This window comes from Lontra canadensis, unplaced genomic scaffold (assembly GCF_010015895.1).
Source record: "Lontra canadensis isolate GAN:19392208 unplaced genomic scaffold, GSC_riverotter_1.0 scaffold66, whole genome shotgun sequence".
Taxonomy (NCBI): domain Eukaryota; kingdom Metazoa; phylum Chordata; class Mammalia; order Carnivora; family Mustelidae; genus Lontra; species Lontra canadensis.
The window spans coordinates 11,123,021-11,133,465 of NW_022631060.1; the positions used below are offsets into that span (position 1 = coordinate 11,123,021).

General features: G+C 66.4%; 1 protein-coding gene across 1 annotated transcript in view; it reads left to right on the forward strand.

The window, feature by feature from the left end:
• The first annotated feature begins 404 nt into the window (after nt 1-404).
• Nucleotides 405-10,445, forward strand: part of MUC6 (mucin 6, oligomeric mucus/gel-forming) — a 13,152-nt gene continuing 3,111 nt past the window's right edge. The window contains exons 1-27 of the mRNA XM_032879098.1: nt 405-516; nt 955-1,192; nt 1,263-1,389; nt 1,527-1,617; nt 1,691-1,800; nt 1,946-2,153; nt 2,294-2,416; nt 2,726-2,846; nt 2,954-3,092; nt 3,177-3,281; nt 3,401-3,473; nt 3,560-3,697; nt 3,909-4,070; nt 4,157-4,251; nt 4,346-4,475; nt 4,578-4,827; nt 4,915-4,967; nt 5,059-5,168; nt 5,662-5,813; nt 5,940-6,081; nt 6,161-6,271; nt 6,617-6,802; nt 6,880-7,119; nt 7,257-7,413; nt 7,527-7,667; nt 7,799-7,861; nt 8,314-8,346. Coding sequence (XP_032734989.1) covers nt 405-516; nt 955-1,192; nt 1,263-1,389; nt 1,527-1,617; nt 1,691-1,800; nt 1,946-2,153; nt 2,294-2,416; nt 2,726-2,846; nt 2,954-3,092; nt 3,177-3,281; nt 3,401-3,473; nt 3,560-3,697; nt 3,909-4,070; nt 4,157-4,251; nt 4,346-4,475; nt 4,578-4,827; nt 4,915-4,967; nt 5,059-5,168; nt 5,662-5,813; nt 5,940-6,081; nt 6,161-6,271; nt 6,617-6,802; nt 6,880-7,119; nt 7,257-7,413; nt 7,527-7,667; nt 7,799-7,861; nt 8,314-8,346 — 3,610 coding nt within the window. The remainder of the gene's footprint in view (nt 517-954; nt 1,193-1,262; nt 1,390-1,526; nt 1,618-1,690; nt 1,801-1,945; nt 2,154-2,293; nt 2,417-2,725; nt 2,847-2,953; nt 3,093-3,176; nt 3,282-3,400; nt 3,474-3,559; nt 3,698-3,908; nt 4,071-4,156; nt 4,252-4,345; nt 4,476-4,577; nt 4,828-4,914; nt 4,968-5,058; nt 5,169-5,661; nt 5,814-5,939; nt 6,082-6,160; nt 6,272-6,616; nt 6,803-6,879; nt 7,120-7,256; nt 7,414-7,526; nt 7,668-7,798; nt 7,862-8,313; nt 8,347-10,445) is intronic.

A 10,445-nucleotide genomic window follows, 5' to 3' on the forward strand; every position in this document is an offset into this window, starting at 1 on the left:
CGGTCTGTCCTACATGGGCGGGGGGCGGGGGTGGGGGGCAGGAGGGGCCTCTCTGTGTCACAGCCAGTTGTGCTTGGGCAGGCAGAGTAGGGCGCGCATCGGGCCTGGGGATCCTCCCCCAACTCTACCCAGAGGACCGGCCGATGGGGACACAGAGGCCCACCCTCTCCCCCGCCGCCCAGGGGCCTCTCCACCCTTCCAACACCAGCAACTGCCACCCCCTCCCCCTCAGGCCCCACGCCCTGCCATTCTGGGCTCGCAGATGGGCCCAGCTCGTGACATCTGAGGCGCTGAACCCAGCCAGTGAGAGGGCAAAGAGCGCAGCCAGAGCCGGATCAGCCCCACGGCCAGCGCTGCCCTCCCCACCCCTTTGCTCCGGGCCCACACGCTGCACACCATGGGCTATGCAGAAGCAGGCGGTCCCAGCGCTGACCACAGTCCCTGTCCACACAGGTCTAAACAAAACGTCCTCTATGCACCCAGACCTCCGGAGGCTGCAGGACTCCCCACCCACAGGTGAGGGCCACAGGCAGCCTCCCGACCTCCAGAGTCACCCAGAGCCCCTGCGCCGCGGCCCTACCACAGAGCGGCCCCGGCTGGGGCTTTCCGTGAGGCAACTCCAGCAACTCCAGCGACTCCAGCAGCCCCTTGCCCAGAAGGAAAACCAGCCGGGCTTCCCGGAGGGTGGGGGCACAGGCATCCCACAGACCCCAGGCAGGGCGGCGGCTGAGGCCCTGTAAGGCCTGAGGGTGGGGAGCAGACCTCGCCTACAACGGGGCTCGCCCTAGGGCAAGGGGCTCTTTCTCACCCAATCCGGAGTGCCTGGAACTTAGGAAATGAGCATGAACTCCCCAAGGGCCCAGCTCATGGGGTGAGGGCTCCCACACCTGCCCCACCAGCCGGCAGGGGTGGGGGGGACACAGGGCTCCAAGACTCTGCCCACTATCTCCACAGCTGACAAGGGCTGGTGCTCCACCTGGGGGGCCGGCCACTTCTCCACGTTCGACGGCCACGTGTATGACTTCCTGGGAACCTGCAACTATGTCTTTGCGGCCACCTGCAAGGACACATCACCCACCTTCAGTGTCCAGCTACGGCGTGGGCCCAGCGGGAACATCTCCCGGATCATTGTGGAGCTGGGGGCCTCCGTGGTCACCGTGCAGAAGGCGGTCATCTCTGTGAAGGATGTGGGGTAGGCCACGTGGCTGGGCTGGGCGGCTGGGAGCCAAGGGGGTGGCCCCTGACCACTGTGCCCCCCGCAGGGTCGTCAGCCTGCCCTACACCAGCACCGGGCTCCAGATCACACCGTTTGGCCGGAGCGTGCAGCTGGTGGCCAAGCAGCTCGAGCTGGAGCTGGTGGTCATGTGGGGCCCAGGCAGTCACCTGCTGGTGAGGACACCGGCGGTCGGGGAGGCTGGGGTCCCGAGTCGGGCAGTGGGCCTGGGCTCTGTCGGTGGCTCTGGGCCCTCCCCCTTGCTGGGCAAGGGTCCTGGGGCGCCCTGACAGCACTGCCCGCCCGCCCGCAGGTGCTGGTAGAGAAGCGGCACATGGGCAAGCTGTGTGGTCTCTGTGGGGACTTCAATGGCGAGCAAACGGACGAGTTCCTGAGCGAGGAAGGTAGGTGGGGGCCGGGCCCAGAGCCCCTGCGGCCCGGACCACGGTGCTGACCCCACCCAACCCCCCTCCCCAGGCAAACCGCTGGAACCGCACACGTATGCTGCCCTCCAGAGGCTGGATGACCCCAACGAGATCTGCACCTACACGCCGGTCACCAGGCCCCGGGCCCCACAGGCAGAGCACGTGCGTCCAGCCGCAGGGGCCCTTGAGCCCGGGGGGGGGTGGGGGGGAGGGGGGCACGGGCGGCTGGCCCCAGGGTGGGACAGGGTTTCCGGCCGGCGTGGGAGGCGGCCCCGACCCCCGTGACCCCGCATGGTCCTCTGGCCAGGCCCAGACTTGTGCCCAGCTGCTGACCCAGGTGGCCCCCGAGTGCAGCGTGCCCAAAGAGCCTTTCCTGCTGAGCTGCCAGGCGGATGTGGCCAAGTGCGCGCTGCGGGGCCGGTGGGACTGCGCCTGTGCCTCACTGTCTGAGTACTCGCGCCGTTGCAGCATGGCCGGCCAGCCCGTCAGCCACTGGCGGCGCCCCGGCCTCTGCTGTGAGTCCCGGGGAGGGCGGCGGGGAGGGCCGGGAACCTTGCCTGGAAGCTGGAAGGAGACTGGGGAGGGGGCGGGGCAGGCGGCAGGGTCCCTGCCCCCCCACTCCCGGCCCTGTCTCAGAGCCCCTGTGTGCCTGCAGCTGTGGGCCCGTGCCCGGCCAACCAGGTGTACCAGGAGTGCGGCGCGGCCTGCGCCAGGACCTGCTCCAACCCCCAGCACACCTGCTCTAGCTTCTGCACCTTCGGCTGCTTCTGTCCCGAAGGTCAGGGCAACCGCGGCCCCAGGACCCCTCGGAACTCACCTAGAGACAGAGGGGAGACCCCGACCCAACTCCAACACGTCAGAGCCAGGCCCGACTCGCCCCAGGGGAGGGAAGGGCTCGCCCCCCTCCCCACAGACCCTGAGGGCAGGGCAGGGAGATTGGTGGCCCTGGAAGACGTGGGACTTGACCCAACTAGGGGCAGCGCATGGGTCTGGGCGCAGTGGCTCAGGGGCGTGAAGATGCAACTGCAGGGGCTGGTGGGAGGGCGCCGAGCCCTCCCACCAGCCCCTGGAAACCCGTGTCCTACAGGCATGGTTCTGGATGACGTCTCCAAAAACCACACCTGTGTGCCGGTTGCCCAGTGTCCCTGCGTGCTCCACGGCGTGGCCCACACCCCGGGGGAAGTGGTGACAGCCGCCTGCCAGACGTGGTAAGGGCCAAGGCAGGAGGGAGCGAAGGGTCACGGGGGGTCCTGGGGCAGCCTTGGCCCAGCAACGTCTGGGGATGCCGTCTGGGTAAGCCAGTCCCCGCCTGCAGCCGCTGCTCCCTGGGCCACTGGGTGTGCACAGAGCGGCCCTGCCCCCGGCGCTGCTCCCTGGAAGGCGGCTCCTTTGTCACCACATTCGACGCCCGGCCGTACCGCTTCCATGGCGCCTGCACCTACATCCTCCTCCAGGTAGGACACGCGGCTCCCGGGGGGCGGGGGGGGGTCACGAGAAGCACCCCCAGACCCCTGGACTAAGCCTCACCACCTCCCCAGAGCCCGCAGCTCCCTGATGGGGGCTCCCTCGTGGCCTCGTACGACAAGTCTGGATACTCTCACTCGGAGACCGCCCTAGCTGCCGTCATCTACATGTCCAGAGAAGTAAGGCCACCCCGGCACGGTGCCGCGGGCCCCTCCCCACTGTGTCCCGCCGGGCCGGCAGGAGGGGAAGCCTCCCCCTGTTCTCGGCACCCCCGTGACTCAGGCCACCCTCTCTCCAGGACAAAATTGTGATTTCTCGGGACGAGGTCCTCACCAACAGCGGGAACATCAAGTGGCTTCCGTATAAGACTCGTATGTCCTCAGCCCCTGCCCAGCACCTAGGACCTCACTGGGCCGGGCCCCAAAGCAGCCTGCTTCCTAAGCCCCTCTCCCCCCAGGCAACATCACGGTCTTCAGGCAGACGTCCACCCACCTCCAGATGACCACCACCTTCGGGCTGGAGCTCGTGGTGCAGCTGGAGCCCGTGTTCCAGGCGTATGTCACTGTCGGGCCCCAGTTCAGAGGCCAGACCAGAGGTGAGACCCTCCCCGTCCCTGCCCAGCACGGCCACAGCACAGAAAGAGCCCAACAAAGTCCTTCACATCCAGCACTCATGACCGCAGGCTGGCCCTAGGAGGGCCAGTGACAGCCTTGTGTCCCGGGCATGGCGATGGGAAGACAGGGGCTTCGGAGTACAGGGTGGGGCAGGAGCGCAGGCTGGCCCCACTCACGGCCCGGCCGGTGCAGGGCTCTGTGGCACCTTCAATGGGGACACGACGGATGACTTCATGACCAGCACGGGCATCGTGGAGGGCACCGCCCCGCTCTTCGTGGACTCTTGGCGGACGGGGAACTGCCCGGCTTCACTGGAGCGTGAGATAGACCCCTGCTCCATGAGCCAGCTCAACAGTGAGTGCTGGGCCCTGGGAGGCCTGCGGGTGGGCATGCGGCCCAGGCCAGCAAGCCAGACACCCACGCCTCCCCCGTCCCCCCAGAGTTGTGTGCAGAGACCCACTGCTCGGTGCTGGTGAGGGACGGCACCGTGTTCCAGAGCTGTCATGCTGCCGTGAACCCCAGGCCCTTCTACAAGGTGGGCAGGGCCCACAGGCCAGTGGGGGCACCAGGGGGCGGGCAGTGGGGGCTGGGGGGCTGGACACCCAGCTACCATGCCATGTCCACCGCAGAGGTGCGTGTACCAGGCCTGCAACTACGAGGAGACCCTCCCCCACGTGTGTGCCGCCCTGAGTGACTACGCCCGCGCGTGTGCCACACACGGCACCCTCCTGCGGGGCTGGAGGGACACCGTGAACTGCAGTGCGTGCTGGAGGATGCGGCGGGGAGGGGTGCGGGGGCCCTACAGACACCCGCCCAGTCCCACCCAGCACCCCGAGGGCCTGACCCCCAGTTCCCCCACAGCCACCCCCTGCACGGGCAACCAGACATTCGGCGACGACATCCGGGCCTGCGGCCGCACGTGCCTATCACTGTCTGACCACGCGGCCGAGTGCCACCCGAGCGCCGTGCCCATGGACGGCTGCGCCTGCCCCGAGGGCACCTACCTCAACCACAAGGCCCAGTGCGTGCGCAAGGCCCAGTGCCCCTGCCTCCTGGATGGCAGCAAGCTCATCCCGGCTGACCAGTCCACCATGGTCAACGGCGCCATCTGGTGAGCGTGGGGCTCCCTGGGGGGCCAGCCCCCCACCTGCAGCCCCCAGCCCGCGGCTGGCACGCTCACACGGCACCCCTCTTGCAGCTACTGTGTCAACGGCAGGCTGAGCTGCCCTGGGCGCCCACAACTGCTCCTGGGTATGTAGCTGCCCTGAGGCCGGAGGCCTGGACTGCCCGGTGCGGTGGTCCCTCCAAGCCCCTCACCACAGCTCTGCCCCCCTCCCTGCAGCTACCTGCTCGGCCCCCAAGACCTTCCAGTCCTGTGACGAGTCATCGGAGAGAACATTTGGGGTGGCCTGTGCCCCCACATGTCAGAGGCTGGCCACCGGCACCCCCTGCGTAAGGCCTGGGCTGAGTGAGGCACACGGCGCTTCCCAGAGGGCGCTCCCCGCTGGGTGGGATGGCCGGTTGGTCGTGGAGGCCGCTCCCAGGGCCTCTCCCTAGAGAGCAGATTTTCACAAACTCCCCAGGGAGGCCAGGGCCCGCTGTCCCACTGTCCCCATCACCCTGTGATGAGGGTGGCTGGTGCCCAAATTGGGCTGAGAGAGTCAGAAGGGGCTCTGGCAGCCAGAGCTGAAGGGGGCGTGTGCTTATGTCAGGGGGCCCCTGAGGACTGTGGGCCAAGTCCCCGCCACTTGGAGAGGGGACACAACAGCTCAGGAGTGACACAGAGGCACCAGAACGTGCCTCGTGGCCCCACTAAGAGTGAGACCTGGAGCAGGGGGCACACAGGAACGGACCGGGAGGAGCCCTAAGGGTCTCAGAGGGGCCCGGGGCAAGGGCAGCGGTCGGCAAAGCCACCCTCCCAGGGCCACTGACCCCCTCCCTGCAGGTACCCACCAAGTGTGAGTCTGGCTGTGTCTGTGCCAAGGGGCTCTACGAGAATGCCACCGGGCACTGCGTACCCCCCGAGGAATGTCCGTGCGAGTTTGCGGGGGTCTCCTACCCCCGGGGCGCAGAGCTCCACACCGACTGTAAGACATGGTAAGCCACAGTTGCCCGGAGCCCCTGGTGGCCTGGACCTGTCCCTTGGGTCCCCTGCCCCCCCAGCAAGGCCCTGGTCCAATGGGAATGCATGTGCAGCCACCGAGAGCCCCCCTCTGTCCACAGCACCTGCTCCGGGGGCCAGTGGACGTGCTGGCAGAGTGCCCGCTGCCCCTCCACCTGCACGCTCTACGGGGAGGGCCACGTGGTCACCTTCGACGGCCAGCGCTTCCTGTTCGATGGCAGCTGCGGGTACATCCTGGCCACGGTAAGGCCCGCCCAAGCCATGGGGGCAGGGGCCCAGGGGCCAGCAGGTGGGCCCCTCCTCAGCGCCCGTGTCCCCACAGGACGGCTGCGGGGCCAACCACTTGCAGCCCAGCTTCACAGTCCTGACAGAGAATGTTGTGTGTGGAAAGTCGGGCGTCACCTGCTCCCGGGCCATCAAGATCTTCCTGGGGGTGAGTGGGCCGGGCACCCCAGCCCCCAGAGTCCCACGTCCCGGCCTCTGGATGCCCCCAGATCACCCGTCCGCAGGGCACGCAGCAGTGTCTCCTGGGGCTGGACAGCTGTGCGAAGGGAAGGGCTTCTCCCAGAAGCCTCACCCTCAGCCCTTGGTGCAGTTTCATTTTCTGGAACGTTCTGTCAACCCCAGTTTCTAGAGGACAGGCCCCCAGCAGAGAGCCGGCCCGGGCGGGCCCGGCCCACGCACTCCCTTACAGATGGGGTCCGCCTGCCTCACAGAACTTGGGCAGGGGACGCAAAGCCTGGGGGCCAGGCAGCCGCGTGACGGCCCCGCCCCACAGGGTCTGTCCGTCGTGCTGGCGGACAGGAGCTACACGGTCCACGGGGAAGACCCGCATGTGCGGCTCCGGGTGGGCACCAGCCCCCTGAACCTGGTGCTGGACATCGCCGTTGGCAGCAGCTACAACCTGACCCTCGTCTGGAACAAGCGCATGACCGTGTCCATCAGCATCACGCGTGGCAGCCAGGTACTGGCGCCGCCCCGGGGCCCAGGTCCGCTCACGGGCAGGGGCAGCGCCTGGCCTGACACCAGCCCCCCCCACAGGGTGCCCTGTGCGGCCTGTGCGGCAACTACAACGGGAACATGAAAGACGACTTTGAGACGCGCAGCAACTACGTGGCATCCAGTGAACTGGAATTTGTGAATTCGTGGAAGGACAGCCCGCTGTGCGGGGACGCCGGCCTCGCGCTGGACCCCTGCAGCCTCAACGCCTTCCGCCACAGCTGGGCCACGCGCAAGTGCGGCATCATCAACAGCCCTACCTTCGCCGCCTGCCACAGCCAGGTGTGCCCGTCTCCGTCCCCCGCTCCCGGCTGCCCTGCTCCCGGCTCCCTGGTTCCCCGACTCGCCATGTCCCGGCTCCACGGTTCCCCAGTTCCCCGGCGCCCAGCACAGGTGGCACTGACAGCCGGCTCTCGCAGGTGTACCATCTGCCCTACTACGAAGCCTGTGTGCGAGACGCGTGTGGCTGCGACACCAGCGGCGACTGTGAGTGCCTGTGTGATGCGGTGGCTGCCTACGCCAAGGCCTGCCTGGACAAAGGCGTGTGTGTGGACTGGAGGACCCCAGACTTCTGCCGTGAGTGCCCCCCGCCCCTGTCCATAGGACCACACACTCTGGGGCAGGCACGGGTGCGGGTTCAGACCCCCTGACCCGCGCACCAAGGGCCTGACAGGAGCCCCTTCTCCCAGCCGTCTACTGTGACTTCTACAACACGCACGCTCCGGGGTACAACGGGTACCAGTACGACCAGGAGACCAACTGCACGTGGCACTACCAGCCATGCCTCTGCCCCGAGTACCCACAGAGCCTCCCAGACACCAACACTGAAGGTACGGGCCAAGCAGGGAGCCCCTGCGTCCAGGCTTCCGGCACAGGCGGGGGCTGGGGTGGACAGAGAGGGGAGGAACCAGGCCCGGGCAACAGGGGCGTCCCCATCACCTTCTGGACCCCTCCTTTCCAGGCTGCTACAACTGTTCCCAGCACGAGTATTTCGACCACAGCACGGGGACCTGCGTTCCTTGCAGTAAGCTCCATGGGCCACCCAGCCCCCACACCCACCAGCCTCCAGCGGGAGCTGCCAGCCCACACACACTTCCAGCCTCCTTCCTGGCAGCCCCCTCCGCAGGGCTGTGCCCTGGGGTGCGGAGCCTGCTGGAAACCCCGGCAACCTGGGCCAGGGCAGCAGAAACAGGAAAGGCAACAGCCTCCACTCTCCGCCCCAGTCGCTAGCCACAGGGCAAAACACCCCACCCCCCGCACCAGCCGGCTGGGGTGTGTGGGCACACAACCTGCTGGGGACTCAGCACCAGGTCACCTGGGTCGCTGCCTGATGGGGCGGGGGGGAGGGGATGGGACAGGGAAAAGATGGGGATGGAGACCAGGAACAGGGGCCCAGGCCCCCTTGTGGCGGCTCCATCCCCCAGGGTCCTCAGCTGGGTGAGGGGGCAGCGCTCCTGACTGCCCCTCTCCTTGCAGTGCCGCCGCCCACCACGCCGAGGCCCAGCACAGGTGATTGCACACACTAGGTGCCAAGGTGAAGCAGGCCTACGCCAGCTCTGCCCTGGCTCGGCGGGACAGCCCCCGGCCAGCCCAGGCTGCGTCTCTCGGGCACTGTGGTGCCCAGGGTCCTGGCCACCGACACTGCCGTCCCTGCAGCCCCAGACGACGGGTGTGGGACGGGGCAGGGACTGAGCCTGGGCCGCCCCTGGGGCCGCTCTGCACGGAGGGAGCGGCAGGTACTGCCCCCAGAAGTCAGAGGGGAGGGGCCCGCGATAGTCCCCAGCCCCAGACAGCCAGGGGGAACAACACGTTTGACAGGGGCTTAGGTGAGGGCTGGGGGACGGGGCCCCACACCTCCCCACAGAGAGAACGTACCATGGAGCTCATTCGCACACACACAGCCCCTGTGCTTCGAACCAGGGCTTGGTTTCCGTGAAAGTCTTTTTCTGAGGATAATTTGTCACAGAATGGAACCGTTCTTTGCGGACTGATACCAGTGAGAAAAAACACGTAGGACAGGTCACCTAGAGAATCCCTGGGAGCCCACCCCATCCCACCCAGCAGAACCCCTTCCAGCAGCTCGGAAACCACAGGGGAACAAGTCACCCATTCTGTTACCAAGGGCGGGTGGACAGAGAGGCAGTGGCCCCGTGAGCACAGAGTCCTGGAAAACAGCAGCAAGGCCACTTGAGCCAGGGTGGCCAGGGGTGTCAGCGGGGGCAGCCACAAGCCTCCCACAGCATACAGCGGTGGGGGGGCGGGGCAGGGAGCCCAAGTCCAGTGGGAAAGTACACGGACTCCAGAGGAACGTTCTGAGCACTGCTCCCTGCAGAGTCTCCTCGAACCATCCCTGCCGTCACCATATGGCCCACGTCGGCACCAGCCCCAACGGCCACTCTCAAGTCCACGGCCACAGGACCCTCGGTGACAGGGGCCACAACGAAGTCCACAGCATCCACGCTCAGCTCAGTGACGCGATCGACAGCTCAGTCCACAGAGCAGAGCACAGCTTTCCCACGGACCCCAGAAACTTCAGAGACCTCTACACTACCCCCACCAAGTAAGCACATCCACATGCCTGTCCCCAAAAAGGGGCAGAAGCACATATGCCGGCAACACACCGAAGCTGTAGGGGTCGGCACGGTGCTGCGTGGGCCACAATGGGCCAAAAGGTGCAGCGCGCCGCCAAGCGACAACCCCAAGCTCACAGCACCACCGACACACCACCCAACTTCCCCACGGCCATAGCGCCAGAGCCCCGACCCACCACAACCACCCCACCCCAAGTGACCACAGACCCAAGGCCATATCACAGCTCACAGTGCACCTAGAGCACACTCCCCACACCCTCAGACAAGACAACACAACCCCAGTCTTCCCAGAGCATTGAGAGAAACACACGTCCCAAGATCAAAAGGGGACGTTAAGGGGAACACGCCCAACCCAACCTAAAGAAACAACCTGAGAGTACGGAAAGGCACAGGTACCACTAACGGCTTTGGGAAGGGACCACAATGAGCACATCACACCTACACTGCAAATGAGTAACAAAAACAGCGAAAAAAAACCATTTAGAATGCATGAACAGACACACACAGAAAACTCCTGGACATCACCATCGGGGATGTGAGAAGCCCGGGAGAGTAGGGCCATAGGCAGACACGGGGGACAGGAAGCGTGGAGTGCCAATGTGTGCTCAGAATCAACAGGACTGACCGACAAATGATGTTTCCACAGCAGCCACAACTCACACGAGGACGCCAACCAATCATGAGACTGCACAGACACAGCACACAGAAGCAACGCCGTCCCAGGAGAGCACGAGCAGCTCCAACAGCAAACAAACGACCCTCACACACCACTCGACACACACGGCCTACAGGACCACACAAGGACAAGCCACTCCAAGCAGGCCACACACAACACTCACTACGCAATCCACGTCCATGCCCCCTGTCCCCAACACCGCCCACACGACAGGTGCCCCCACAGGGACTTCTTTCCGGACGACCACGGCCTTACCCACCCCATCGCTCCCCGAAACCACCCTCTCCACGAACGCTGCCCCCTCCACCACATCCTCCGTGACTCCCACTACCCACCGACTC